This window comes from Sciurus vulgaris, assembly GCF_902686455.1.
Source record: "Sciurus vulgaris genome assembly, chromosome: 10".
Lineage (NCBI taxonomy): Eukaryota > Metazoa > Chordata > Mammalia > Rodentia > Sciuridae > Sciurus > Sciurus vulgaris.
In genome coordinates, this window is record NC_136470.1 from 78735961 (window position 1) to 78750602 (window position 14642).

At 34.6% G+C, this 14642-nt stretch overlaps 1 protein-coding gene across 5 annotated transcripts in view; it reads left to right on the forward strand.

The window, feature by feature from the left end:
• The window catches only part of ACAP2 (ArfGAP with coiled-coil, ankyrin repeat and PH domains 2), a 129165-nt gene that overhangs the window by 100762 nt on the left and 13761 nt on the right, over positions 1 to 14642 (forward strand). For all 5 annotated transcript variants that reach the window (XM_079156201.1, XM_079156200.1, XM_079156202.1 and 2 more), the window contains 7 exons: positions 4020 to 4228; positions 4585 to 4654; positions 8347 to 8438; positions 9653 to 9834; positions 10716 to 10808; positions 11898 to 12085; positions 12792 to 12901. In XM_079156201.1, the coding sequence (XP_079012327.1) occupies positions 4020 to 4228; positions 4585 to 4654; positions 8347 to 8438; positions 9653 to 9834; positions 10716 to 10808; positions 11898 to 12085; positions 12792 to 12901 (944 nt within the window). The remainder of the gene's footprint in view (positions 1 to 4019; positions 4229 to 4584; positions 4655 to 8346; positions 8439 to 9652; positions 9835 to 10715; positions 10809 to 11897; positions 12086 to 12791; positions 12902 to 14642) is intronic.

Consider the following 14642-nt stretch of genomic DNA (forward strand, 5'->3'; position numbering starts at 1 on the left):
TTCTGTTAAAACATTTATTTATTTATTTATTTATTTATTTTTGTGTTGTGGAGGATTGAACCGGGGGTCACTCAACCACTGAACTACATCCCCAGCCCTTTTTTATTTTTTATTTTGAGACAGAGTCTTTCTGAGTTGCTGAGGCTGGCCTTTAACTTGGGATCCTCCTGCCCTTAGCCTCCTGAGTTGCTGGGATTGCAGGAATGTGCCTCTGCACTTAACAATTTTTTAAAAATTTGTAATAAACTCAAATTTACATAGCAGTTCTAAGTACACTACAAATAACCTTTCTTCTCTCAACTCCTTGAGAGTAGGTTGCCAGCATGATGCCTCATCACTCTTCATTACTTTAATGAGTACTTTCCACAATCCAAGATGTCTCCTGCATAATCATGGTATAGCCATCCAAGTTAAGACATGAGTCTTGATATATTATTGCCATTTAATTCCCAAACATCATTCAAATTTTAACACTTGTCTCAGCAAAAAGATTCACTCCAGAAACACATGTAGCATTAGTTGTCATGTCTCTTAAGTCTTCTTCAGTCAGGAAAAGTCCTTCAGTAACTCACCTTCCCCCTCCTTTCCCTTCCCTTCCCCCCCCACTCTTCCTCTTCTTCTTCTCCTCTTTTCCACCCCTTCCTTCTCTCCTTTTCCCCACCCCTTCCTCGTCTCCTCTTCCTTCCTCCTCCTTCTCCCTTTCTCTCTCACTCACTCACTCACTCACTTACTCACTCACTCTCTTTTTCAGTACTGGGTATTGAACCCAGGGTATAACATACAGTAGGCAAGTATTCCACCATTGAGCTTTATGCCCAGCCAAACTTGACCTTCTTGACCTTGATAGTTTTGGGAGTTACAGACTAATTATTTTTTAGACTGTTTCATTTGGATTTGTCTGATTTTTACTTATAAGACTATGCAACTTAAGCAGGTAAATTACATAAATGATGCTGTGTGCCAAGCATGGTGACACAAGCCTATAATCCCAGCAAATGGAGAGGCTGAAGCAGGAAAGCCCAAGTCCGAGGACAACCTGAGCAACTTAGTGAGACTTGTTTCAAAATAAAAAGGGTTGAGGTTGTAACTCAGTGGTAAAGTGCCCCTGGGTTTAATCCCCATACCACAAAAAAAAAAAAAAAAAAAGCTATGTTCTTAATGCATCCTTTCAAGTGGCACACGATTTTGATTTGTCTCATTACTGGTAAGGTTAACTTTGATAAAGGTATTATCTTACTAGGTTTCTCTAGTATCAGGTCATTCTTAACTTTTGTAGGTAATACATATTTTGTGGGGGAGGTTCTTCAAGATTATAAATATTTTGATCGTCAGTTTTAGTTTATGATAATTTAATTATTTTAGTATGGATTCCTATCTTATTCAGTGTGCTACAATTCATTACTATCATTACTTATTCTTCTCGAATTGATCCGAATTTTGCCGGTGGAGTCTCCTGTAGTTTGATTTGTCCCTGTTGATCGTTGAGTACTTCTTCCTAGCATGACAAAATGTTCCAAGTTCATCTTCTTGTACTTTCTCTGTACCAGCATGAAATTGACCAAAGAGCTTTAGTTCTTTTTGGTGGAGAATGATATTTAGAAGCCAAGGATTTGTGTGCATATACATGTATTTACATGTATGTTTATTTATATTGAAAACCTTTAGGCTCTCTATTGGTACCTCCAGTTCTCATTTGCTATAACAGGATTTTTTCTAGCTTTCTCCTTTTCCAAATAAATAATGCTTTTCTCATCAGCAAAATTGGCTCTCATTCTTTTTTATTCCTATCTATCCATTTGTGGTTGATTCCCTGGTACACAAGCAATATTTTTTCAGCTGCCATCTGCCCCAGCCATGTCCTCTGAGCCCTGCAATGATGCCCTTTTACCTCTCTCAGGCTCTGACACCTCAGTAGGTGACACTCCTCCTTTCCCTCCTCAGGCTCCTGTTTCCCTTGCAGAACTGCCTCCCTGTGCAGACATCCTGCTTACAGTTATATTCTTAGGTAGATTGTCCCTTATGCAGCTCAGTCATCTCTGAAATAGTGTCTCTCTACTTACTTGGCTTAGCCCTGCATAATGGCTATGGAAGTGAGTTTCAGGAAGAACAAAACAAGAATCAAATTTTATTTCTATTGATTCTATACTAACATGTTGGTTTGTTAATGTTGAATGTTTTTAAACCAGAAAAGTTTTTATATAGACTTTAATTTCTTGAAATTTGTGAACCCCATCTTTCTGTTTGGTCACTTATTTTACTTGTAATAAACAATTGCTTATTAAATACTATTATATTTTGGCATCAGTTTTGCTGTGCATTTAGCAAGTTAATTTTTTGATTATCAATCTGGTTTACATAATATCTCTTGAAATTTTAATCATTTTTTATTGTTAACTCATTTTGTAATCATAATTGTGTGGTCAATCTGTTCTTCAGTACTTAACTCTATAAGAACATACATTTTCTTTTTTTTCTTTCTATTTTTTTTTATTAAAGATCATAAATTTACATAGGGCAATGTTGTTTGATTCATTCTGTTATTTTTTTCCTTCCCCCCACCCCTCCCACCCCTCTTTTCCCTCTATACAGTCCTTCCTTCCTCCATTCTTACCACCCTCCTTATCCCTAACCCTAAACCTAACCCTAACCTTAACACTAACCCCTCCTACCCCCCATTATATATCCTCATCTGCTTATCAGCGAGATCATTCGTCCTTTAGTTTTTTTGAGATTGGCTTATCTCACTTAGCATGATATCCTCCAATTTCATCCATTTGCCTGCAAATGCCATAATTTTATAATTCTTCATGGCAGAGTAATATTCCATTGTATATATATACCACAGTTTCTTTATCCATTCATCAACTGAAGGGTATCTAGGTTGGTTCCACAATCTGGCTATGGTGAATTGAGCAGCTATGAACATACATGTGGCTGTATCTCTGTAGTATGCTGATTTTAAGTCCTTTGGGTATAGGCCAAGGAGTGGGATAGCTGGGTTAAATGGTGGTTCCATTCCAAGCTTTCTGAGGAATCTCCACACTGCTTTCCAGAGTGGCTGCACTAATTTGCAACCACACCAGCAATGTATGAGTGTACCCTTTTCCCCACATCCTCGCCAACACCTATTGTTGCTTGTGTTCTTGATAATCGCCATTCTAATTGGAGTGAGATGAAACCTTAGGGTAGTTTTGATTTGCATTTCTCTTATTACTAGAGATGTTGAACATTTTTTCATATATCTGTTGATTGCTTGTACATCTTCTTCTGTGAAGTGTCTGTTCATTTCCTTAGCCCATTTGTTGATTGGATTATTTGTATTCTTGGTGTAGAGTTTTTTGAGTTCTTTATAGATTCTGGAAATTAACGCTCTATCTGAAGTATGAGTGGCAAAGATATTCTCCCACTCTGTAGGCTCTCTCTTCACATTACTGATAGTTTCCTTTGCTGAGAGAAAGCTTTTTAGTTTGAATCTATCCCAGTTGTTGATTCTTGCTTTTATTTCTTGGGCTATGGGAGTCCTGTTAAGGAAGTCTGATCCTAAGCCAACAAGTTGAAGGTTTGGACCTACTTTAGAACATACATTTTCTAATTATTCACTGTAGTGATTAAAATAATGTGCTTATAGTTGGTTAATTGAATACCTTGGAAAAATGTGGCCTAACATAATATTTTATCTTGAGTCTTAAGTCTATTTCCTTTGTCTTGTGTCCTGCATGTTAAACTAGTGCTCCCCTTTCTCTTTGCCTCCATATCTTGTACATATGCTTATTCTGTCTGCCATTTTATATGATTTTAAATGTTTCTGTTTCTCCTTATTAGATTGAAAGTACATCGATGGAGGAGCATGTGTCTTTTCCCCTCTCATTCTCTGGGGCCTAGAAGAGTGCTTGGCTTATATCTAGCATAGATCTTTAAAACGTAGGGACTAGATTTTGTTTGGGGCACACAGCATGCAACATGATGGTACAATTTTTTTTCTTTTTAATTAAAAAACGAATAATTCTTAATTCTTTTAGAAGCTGGATAAGAAATCATCTCCATCAACAGGAAGCCTAGATTCTGGAAATGAGTCAAAAGAGAAATTATTGAAAGGAGAAAGTGCACTGCAGCGGGTCCAGTGTATCCCTGGCAATGCCAGCTGTTGTGACTGTGGTCTGGCAGATCCTCGGTGGGCCAGCATCAACTTGGGCATCACCTTGTGTATCGAGTGCTCTGGAATTCATCGGTGGGTTGCTGTCCAGAGTGAGAGACTTCTTTTGGATAAACGCATGTTGTAAAAAAATTTAATCGTGTTCCATTCGTGAGAAAATCTTTTCCATTTCTTTAATTTAACTGCCAGTATGTATTTTTGTACCATTTGTAAAGCAGATTAAATTCTGGTTTGTTGTGAAGTGCTTTTGAGGACTTTGGTTCACCATTCATTACTAACCAGAAGATCTATCCCTGTTTGCATGTGTGTTGAAGGCTGTATTAGGGTTTTTGCCATTCTAAAAGAAAAAAAGAATATTCATAAATATGCGAGTAGAGACTTGATAGTTTCATATTAATAATGCAGTCTTTTTTTTTCTTTTTCTAATATAGGAGTCTTGGGGTTCATTTTTCAAAAGTCCGATCTTTAACTTTAGATACCTGGGAGCCTGAACTTTTAAAGGTAAAATGAATATTTGTGTGAAAATATTTATTTTCACATAAAAGTGGAGTTTTCAGAATCTTGGTTTACAAATCTATGAGTTACTCTCGCTAACAATTAACTAAATTGTATTACACCACATATGGGGTTATTTTGGAAAATCTGGTGTTTTTATATTAGATTTTTGAAATTGTTAAGTTTATATAGCACTCTTAAATCTTAAGTCAGTTCACTCTTACAAACCAGTGTTTCTATATTTTTATAGTTTTTCAAAAAATATTTTAAATTGTGCCATAATTTTAATCCTTTATAGTCACATTATTAAAATGTAATAGATACATTGCCATACTAAATTCCACAGTGGATTATTTCTATTTGTTAGGGTAGGAGTCATCAAACCAAGACATCCTTTTTTTCTTGTCTAAGGTTCATATCTATGAAAATGTCATCAGTAATTTTTGACTACTGCTGGGTTTCAGATAAGATTCACTAAATTCCTAGTGGTTAATAGTACATACTCTTTAATTTCCATGTCTACATTACCTTATTGTTGAAAAGAGATTAAAGATTGGAGTATACTCTACATTTATTTCTATCTTAAAATTTTGTTTTTCACGTGTTTATTCATAGATATCCTAGTAAATCTGTTATGTAAAGTAAGAATTTTGCTTTGTGAAATTATTATGAAAACATCTAAATAAAAGTGATACAGTGATTTGTAAAGTAAAGCCCTATTTAGATAGATTCTATGAATTGTTACAAATTCAAAGGACAAGAAAGTGAGGCATGAGGGGCAGAAATCTAATTTCTACATTTACTTTGTGTGTAGATAAAAATTCAGGGGATTCAATTTAGAAAATTTAGAAAAATTGTGTGAAACACATCTGACATGTTAAAATGTGACTGAAACATTTGTAACAAAATGGAGTACTTATATATAAATTGTAAAGATAAAATAGTTTACTTCAATTTTGAGTTGTTTAAAACTTTACTGTCAGGTCATTGACTTCTTTTTTCAATGAATTCATCAGATGTTGTGCCAGCCATAATGGAGGGATGGAAATCTATTAGAAAATGTGTTCCCTACTGTTGTAAAACTTAAAGTAATTTTTGGGGAAAGAAGGCAAATATAAATAAAAATGTTAGATGACAGATACAAGCACCTGCTATTTTAATCCAATTTTAAAATAAAAAAACATTATTAGTGTAGAGGGTACTTAAATATGAGTCAGGCCTTTCTAGAGGAAAATGAAATTTGGCCCTAGATAAATGAGACAAGTTATAGAGATTCAGGTAAGTAGAATTGAAATTTAAAAGGCTGTAAGTAGGAGAGTTAATAGAATATTAAGAGGATTCTTTGGGAAGAAATAGAAGTCAGATGGTATTACTAAAGGGACCAGCATGCCATAATACTGAGATTACATTTGATTTGATATTTCTTTATTCTAGAGCTATAGGGTAGACATGGAAATCTTTTCCTATAGGCAAGTACAGGAGAAAGGAACAATTGGATGCAACTGAGATAAGACTTGTAAGCCTTTAATTATTATTTAATTTAAATAATGCGCCAAACGCAGTGGCACATGCCTATAATCCCAGGTTCTCAGGACCCTGGGATGGAAGAGTGGTAAATTGGAGACCAGCCTGGGCAACGTGGCAAGACCATCAGCAACTTAATTAGTGAGACTGTGTCTCAAAGAATAAAAATGGCTCGGGATGTAGCTTAGTGGTAGAGTGCCCCTGAGTTAAATCCCCAGTACAACAAACAAACAAATAACCCCCAAAACATATATATTAAAGACAAGCTTTGAAATAACAAGCAAAAGTAAGAACAAGTATCCAAAATAGTAATCACTTTGCCAAATATTCTCTTAGTCTTTCCATCCTTTTGTAGTATCTTAAAATGGTTAATGATAGAATAATAGCATGTCTAAAATCTTGAAAAATAATAATTCCCATAATTTATTTTTTTAAATAGAATTTGATTGTTTTCATGAAATTCACTCATTTTTATGAGAATATTTTATAAACTTTAATTATAGTGTATGTGTGAATTTGTTTGGTGGATAGTATAAAATGTGTTCCTAACTCTTGATATTTTTTCCAAATTCTTACCCAACTTTCCTAACATCAGTTATTGAACAATACTTTCTTTCTCATCATTTAGCTATTTCTCCTTTGCCCTATTTTTATAAATAGGTTTGATTTCTATTCTGCTAATTCTCATCCAGTGATATGTCTATTATTTTATAGTCCTAGCATGGATTTTTTTAAAGGCTAATATATAATAGTACCTTTATTTTTAAAAATAAAAAATGTGCTCTAGGTCGATAATAAAAAATCTCATTTGTAATGTTTTCGTTATTGTTTTTCATTCCTATAACAAAATCATCCATCACAGGCTGGGGATGTAGCTTGGTGGTCAAGTGCTTACCTAGCATGCACAAGACCCTGGGTTCAGTCCCCAGCACTGAAAACAAACAAACACAAAACCCCAAAAAACTAGAAGTAATAATTGTTCAATGAAGGAAAAAGCATGTTTAATTTTATAAGAGGTAGCAGGGCTTTGGGGTCAGGAGAGAGAAATTGGTTTCCCCCTCTTTTTTAGTGGTACTAGGGATTGAACCTAGGGCATCACATATGCCATGCAAATGCTCTACCACTGAACCACATCCCCAGTCCAGGGGAGAGAAATTGAGTTAGAGGGAGATGCAGAAGCAAAGAGAGATGCCATGACAGAAGAGGGATGTCACAGAATAAAGAGATTCTGAAAGGGCTCATGAGTATGAAACAGGAGAGAAAGGGTGACCACTTTTTTCTTGCCTGCTTAGTGCCTGCTGAGCGTGTCTTTCTCAGGCTTTGCTCCTATTCTTAGGTCTAGATCACATTTTTATCTTCTTCCTGTCTCATCCCAGGCCTTCCCCTCTCCCACCAACTCACATGTTCCAACATCTTAACTTTGTTCTTTGCAATCACTGATTGTGTCATCCTCATACATTCACAACATGTCTCTTACCCCGAGGTGATATTTCAGAAAAGCATTTGCATGATCTGTATCTTGGCATAGTAAGCATGTTTGGCCTGATGATCAAGCCTGGAATCAGGCACAAGTAGATGCAGTGTGATTCACCGAGAGGCTACAGATATGATTTGTTAGTGAGGTGAGGAGAGCTCAAACGGAATTAAAGAGGTGAATGTGTAGATACAAAGGAAAATCTAAGAGATTTTGTAACATATACCAGGGAACCAGTCGCTATTTGGAAGAGAACCAAGGAGAGGGAAAAGTCCAAATATAATTTAAATAAAGCTGTACCTTTGATGGATTTGTCTATTTCTAGGAAGTGGAAGTGAGGAGAAAACTGAAAAGAATAGATACTTAATCTTAAATTATTGTCCTAAGACTGGCTAGTGCTAACTACACCTAACTGTATAGGTAAGGCTTTGTTGTCACACTTCTTGCTCTGCTATGGACATATAGACACAGTAGTTGTGATATGTAGATAGATATGAGTGTGTGTGTGTGTGTGTGTGTGTGTGTGTTTAGAATTTAGTGTAAGAGTGATAATGTCCTAGGGAAGGTATTGTGATGAACAACGGCAAAGTGATAATATTCTGTTCTTATTTTATTTTATTTTAACTCTAAACTTTGTAGAAGAAGATTGCTTTAGGGACTTTTAATTTATAGCTTGCTCTTCTGTTTTCCTGCTAAACAGCTTATGTGTGAATTGGGGAATGATGTTATAAATCGTGTTTATGAAGCTAATGTGGAAAAAATGGGAATAAAGAAACCACAGCCAGGACAAAGGTACTGTTTCAGTTTTCTTAATGTTTTGCACCCCCCTCCCCCAATCAGGAGTATAGACATGATTTTATTCACTATAATCAACATGTAACATCAAGACAGAATGTTTAAAAGTGATTGTTTCAGTTCAGATATGACTATCTCTGGGGGATATTAGTTAATTATATTTTTTTAAGCAGGTAATCAACTATAATCTTTGAATGAGAAAGAATCTTAAAAATGAAATATCAATGTAAAAATGTAAAAGCTTTTAGCCATTAAAGTGACCAAAGTTCTATTAGGGAAGGCATTTAAAAAGAAATCTCAACGATCAAGTTTCTACTACTTACAATGAATTATGTTTACATTGTTAGACTTTATTCCACAAATATTTGTTATCCACATACTTCATTTGTGGCATCAAGACACTGAGGAATCAAAAATTAAAAAGGTAGCTCTGGTGTGTCTGAAATTACGCTTCCAGTCCTACGTAAGGAGGTTATTGAACCAGAAAGTCAGTGCTTCAAGTCATATAATTTTTGTTGTTGATGCTGTTTTTAGTTATTAGGATTCTTTATTTTGATTTTGACATTAAAATTTTATTTGCCATAATCCTATTTTGAGATTTTAGCTCTCTAAGCCAATGCCATTTAAATCAGAATCTTAATATTTGCTAAATCATGACTAAGTTAGTTTGGACCTTGAAATATCCTATTTCAACCAAAGACCAAAGCATTTTAGAAAGACATATGTAAGAAAAACTAGAATACACTTGGTATTTTAAGATAGTATCACAAAGTTTAAATTGTGACATCTTCTTCCCCTATTAATTAGGATTGCTATATTGTTTTAAAGCAGTTATTTTTGAAAATTATGACCATCAGTAGTAGTGATGGTTGAGTATGTGAGTAAAAATAAAATTTCTATAAATTTTTATAGTTTTCCTAATTTTTTCATTCTGCAAATATCATGAGAGGGTATGTATAGAAATGAATATGCACAGTATTAGGAAAATAAAAGAATATAACATTAATACTTCTGATTTTTCAGTTAGGTTAATGTTTTCAATTGACTGTAAAGTCAGTTCATTAAATATTTGGAAGGGAAACATGTTATATAATGTCACAGTTTCAGTTTTTATTAATATTAATTCATTGACTTTGAAAATACTTAATGTTTAATGATGTCTATTCAGTATTATCCCTACTAAGGAATCATGGCATTTTTATGTATATCAGACAGGAGAAAGAGGCATATATCAGAGCAAAGTATGTGGAGAGGAAATTTGTGGATAAATATTCTATATCATCACCTCCTGAGCAGGAAAAAAAGATTGTCTCCAAAGGTTGTGAAGAAAAGAGGCTGAGCATTTCTAAACTTGGGCCAAGTGACCAAGTCAGAGCATCTACCCAAAGTTCAGGTATTACAACTCCCTTGTTGTGAATATACATTTTTCTTGAGTAAAGTCAGTGATCTCTGAATTAGTAGCCATTTTAGGTATCTTAAATGCTAAAAACGTGTCTTTTCCCCTGCATATTCAAAGGAAAAACTGGATTTCTATGTTTTAAAAACAATTAAATTTAAATAATGCTAAGAAAATTCACATTTCTAGGTAATGTGTATATTCTAAGGAATAAAACTGCTTAAAATTCAAGGGGAGATGGGAATTATAAATCTATCATGCCAAAAGCCCTAAGTATCTGATTAACTTTCCTTCCTATTTTTTCCTTCTAAATTTTTCCCAGTAACGTTTTCTCCTGCCCTTTTCCCTTCTTATGGCCTGCTTTGTGCTTTGCTAACTTGCATGTCCCCAGTGGTTGCTGTAAATAGCGACGAGGCCAGGCGGGAGTCTCTGTTCTGTCCTGATGAGCTAGATTCACTCTTCTCCTACTTTGATACTTCTTCAAAACTGCGTAGTAGTAAGTACTGCTCTCAGGAGCATTCCAAGTCTGTGCAGTGGTCATTGTGCGGTGTGGCCATTTCTCTAGATGTTACCCATTGTCTCAGAATTACACATTACTTTTAGTCGTGCAATAAATTAAGCTCTTTACTACTCCTAATGGTTTATGGGGAATGAGATATTAAAACTCTGAAAATAAGTTTATTTTCAGGCTTTGTGATTGAATTACATTACAATAAGCTAAGTGTTCAAAAGGATTAAAATTGTATTAAATGTGTTCTACTGGTGGTGGCTGAGTTCATGTTGATATATAAGCACTCATATTAAAACCTTGTTGGTTGCGGGAGATTGCTATCTAAATGATGTGAACTTTAATCACTAGCTGATTTTTCTTTAAACAGTCAAAAGTAATGACAGTGGGATCCAGCAGAGCTCTGATGATGGGAGAGAATCTTTACCCTCCGTGGTGTCAGCCAATAGTTTATATGAGTCTGGTGAGTTTTGATGGAATTCAGTATTAATTGATATAGTTTGCATGTGGTAAGTGCCTAGTCTTAAATAGTTTTTGAAGGAATTGGTTAGTCTTTTAGAAGATAAAGGGAGGAATAAAACTGTTAAATGAGAAAGCAGCTATTTCTCTTCATATTTGAAAATTCTTTCCTAGTTGTACAATCTTCCAAGCCTCATGATATATACTAAAAATGCCTTCCCAATAACTAAGGATAATTTTTTTTTTTTTTTTTTTGGGTGCTGGGGATCGAACCCAGGGCCTTGTGCTTACAAGGCAAGCACTCTACTGACTGAGCTATCTCCCCAGCCCCAAGGATAATTTTTAACCCACAAGCACCATGCGTCTTATCTTTATCTTTCCTGTGGCTTTCTTATCAGATGAAAGATCAGCAATTCCTTCTCCATTAAGTTTTTCCTTTGACCAGTGCTTTCTGCCTTTATTCTTTCTTCCACGAGTTCAGTGATTTTGGTCTTGTGGAATTCTCAGGGGAGTAAGCGTTCTTTACACTATTTGAACTGATTATAGTGCAAATAGTGATGGAACTGGATCATCTAGGAATGAAATGAGGTTTGTCTAGTGGTGAAATTCTTCAGGGATTTTTGTTGCTTCCTGAATCCACGCTGATTGAAATATAGCCAAGGTAACAGAGTAATTAGCCTATCTATTGGATACCAGCAAGATAACAAAGGCCTAACATACCAGTTGATGTCTTTATGAGAGAAGGTTGAATGTTGGTGAATGATTAGTCTATAGGAAATAAGACTTATGTGAAAATCTGCCATAAGCTTATTGTGATAGATTAGTGGTTTCTTATGTCACAATTTTCACATTGTGATAAGTGTAAGAGTTCTTTTTTAAAAAAAAAAAATTGGGGTAAAATGCATACAACAAAAAATTTGCCAACTTAACCATTTTTAAATCTATGATTCAGTGCATTAAGTATATATTCACTTTGTGCCACCATTACCACCATTCATCCACAGAACTCTTTTTTCATTTTGTAAAACTGAAACAGTGTTCCTTTTCTCGCCAAGAGTTCATTTTTATTAATGTATTTGTGTTTGCTTTTCAGAAGGAGAAAGGCAAGATTCTTCTGTGTTTCTCGACTCTAAACATCTTAATCCAGGACTTCAGCTTTATAGGGCTTCATATGAAAAAAATCTTCCTAAAATGGCTGAGGCTTTGGCTCATGGTGCCGATGTGAATTGGGCTAACTCAGAGGAAAACAAAGCAACACCACTTATTCAGGCTGTATTAGGGGTACGAATTTATACATTGAGGTTTTCATTGATGTAAAATATATAATAGCATAAGTTCTGAACATGGCTTCAGTGTGTGTATGTGTGTGTGTTTTTAAAAAAAATTTTGCTTTAAGAGATGGCTTAGAAAACAAAGAAACTTTTGTGTACCTAGTAGTGATTTCTGAGTATCACTTTGATTATTTTAGTTCTTTGTTTTTTTTCTTTTAGTTTGGTTTTTTTTTTTTTTTGTTTAATGGAAGAGAATTCTGATAATGAAAGTAGTCAACTATCAATAAATTCCTATTAGAAGTAGTTTTGGAGAAGAAATTAATATAAACTACCATTTCTTTGCTTTCATTGGGAGGTATTTTTGTGTGTGGGGGAGAAGAATAAGATGGAAGTACTATTTGAGTAAAGTAAATGAAATTGTACTTTGTGAATGGCTGTGGAGGCTGGTTATTGGGGATTGAACCCAGGGCTTACCATCAGCTTGGCAAGTGCTCTACCACTGAGCTGCATCCCCAGCCCTTTTTATGCTATTTTGAGAGAGGGTCTTGCCAAATTGCCCAGGCTGAACTTTCCATCCTCCTGCTTCAACCTCCTCCTGAGTAGTGGGATTATAGGCTTGCACCCCCACACCTGGCATTATGCTGTTTTTAAATAGAAATGTATTTCTGTTTCTTACTGTTTGCATTTGTACATCATTATCCATTTTTCTCTTTAAGGGCTCTTTGGTGACATGTGAGTTCCTCCTACAGAATGGTGCTAATGTGAACCAAAGAGATGTCCAAGGGCGGGGACCACTTCATCATGCCACTGTCTTAGGGCACACAGGGTAACTATAGTACTTAAATATTTAGGTAGATGTTATTTGAAAAATTATTTTGAAATAATGTTTTGCTTTTTCTCGGGTCGAGATCTTTAGGTTGTAAGGAGATACATTCCTATGGCTCGTATTGTTATGTTGAAATTTGAAAGTTCCAAAGTTTTTTTCAGAAAAAAATGATAGTTTCCAGACAAGAAATTTCAAAGCTTATTTTGACCTTAACTTGTCATTAAATAGAATAGTTTTAGTACTTAACCTCCTCTATTCTTATAGTTGGGGTGGTTTTGTCAGATAGTTTGAGTCTGTGTTTGTGTTCTATGCATGTACACATACTGTATCTACATAGTGCACACATCCACAATTCTAATTTGGCAGAATTTTGTAACTTAGGAATTTTACATGGGATAACTAGGTAGATTATAAAGTAAATTTGTGATTTGGGCAGTTGACGTTATGGCATTTGAAGCAGTGCTCAGACCTATAGAACAATAAGCCAAGAACATGTACTTTTAATTATAAAGTATACAGGAGGGAAAAAGGTTGGCTTTATATCAAAACTTTGTGTCATAAGCAGTTGGTTTCTAAATAAACCATCTCAGAGTTTTATTCTAGTTATCATTTTCTGGATGGTCAAGAAGCTGTTCTTTTTTAATTTTTTAAAATAACATCTTTTATTTTTATTATAACTTATTTTCTTTCCCTTTATCAGCAAGAGGTTGATTTTTTTAAACAATAAATTGAGTATATGTACTTTAATTCAGATGCAGAAGCTTCACAAACTTAGCATTGCCCAAGTATTGGCCTTTTTTTTTTTTAATGGTACAAAAATATTTTTTTTGTGAAAATTTTCATATACTGAAAATACCACACAATTTACAACACTTGAAAAAAATATATTCAATTCACATCAATTCTCAAATCCTCAGGCTGGAAGATACCATTATTTTACTCAGTCTACCATTGCTTCTAAAATAGGAAAGATCAGATAAAAAAGGGTCTGTATCACAGACCAATGTGCTTGACATTTTGGGGGTTCACATTTTAAATCACCCTAAAGCTGGATAAAATACCATTTGGATTTTTCTTCTTATGTTGTTTCTGCTTAAATGATATCAGGAGATACAGACATGACCACTGAAAAAAGATTACTTTAGTTTGCCATCATCAAAACTATAGCACTAACGAATGTACTTGTATTCCAAACACAGCATGAGATATTATCAGTTTTAAAACTTGCTAAAATTGATGTACATGTTATAAAAATATTTGTCTATGAGGTGACTGATTTGGGGTTATTTTTCTGGGGCAGTAGAGGGTTCTTAGTCTTTTAGGGTATGTTTCATCATGTCCACCAATAAGACAGGCATATTGACTGTTGCATACACTTTTAAAAAGGTTGAAAAATATTAAATTCACAATCTCATCTTTTACAGTCTTCATTAGATAATTAAATTCTTTAAGTAATTAAAATTAATAATGTTAAATTTTAGTATTTTAATTTGAAAGTCAACAAAATCTTATTTTATCATTCGTGGCTTCCTTAATTCCCCAATAATGGACTTGAATGATCTTTCTTTAATTTTCTCAAAATCTGTATACTGGGGCTGGGGTTGTGGCTCAGTGGCAGTGCACTTGCCTAGCATGTGTGAGGCCCTGGGTTCGATCTTCAGCACCACATTAAAAAAAAAAAGATATTGTGTCCACCCACCAAAAAACAAAACTATATACTTTTTTTATGATATTCTTTAAG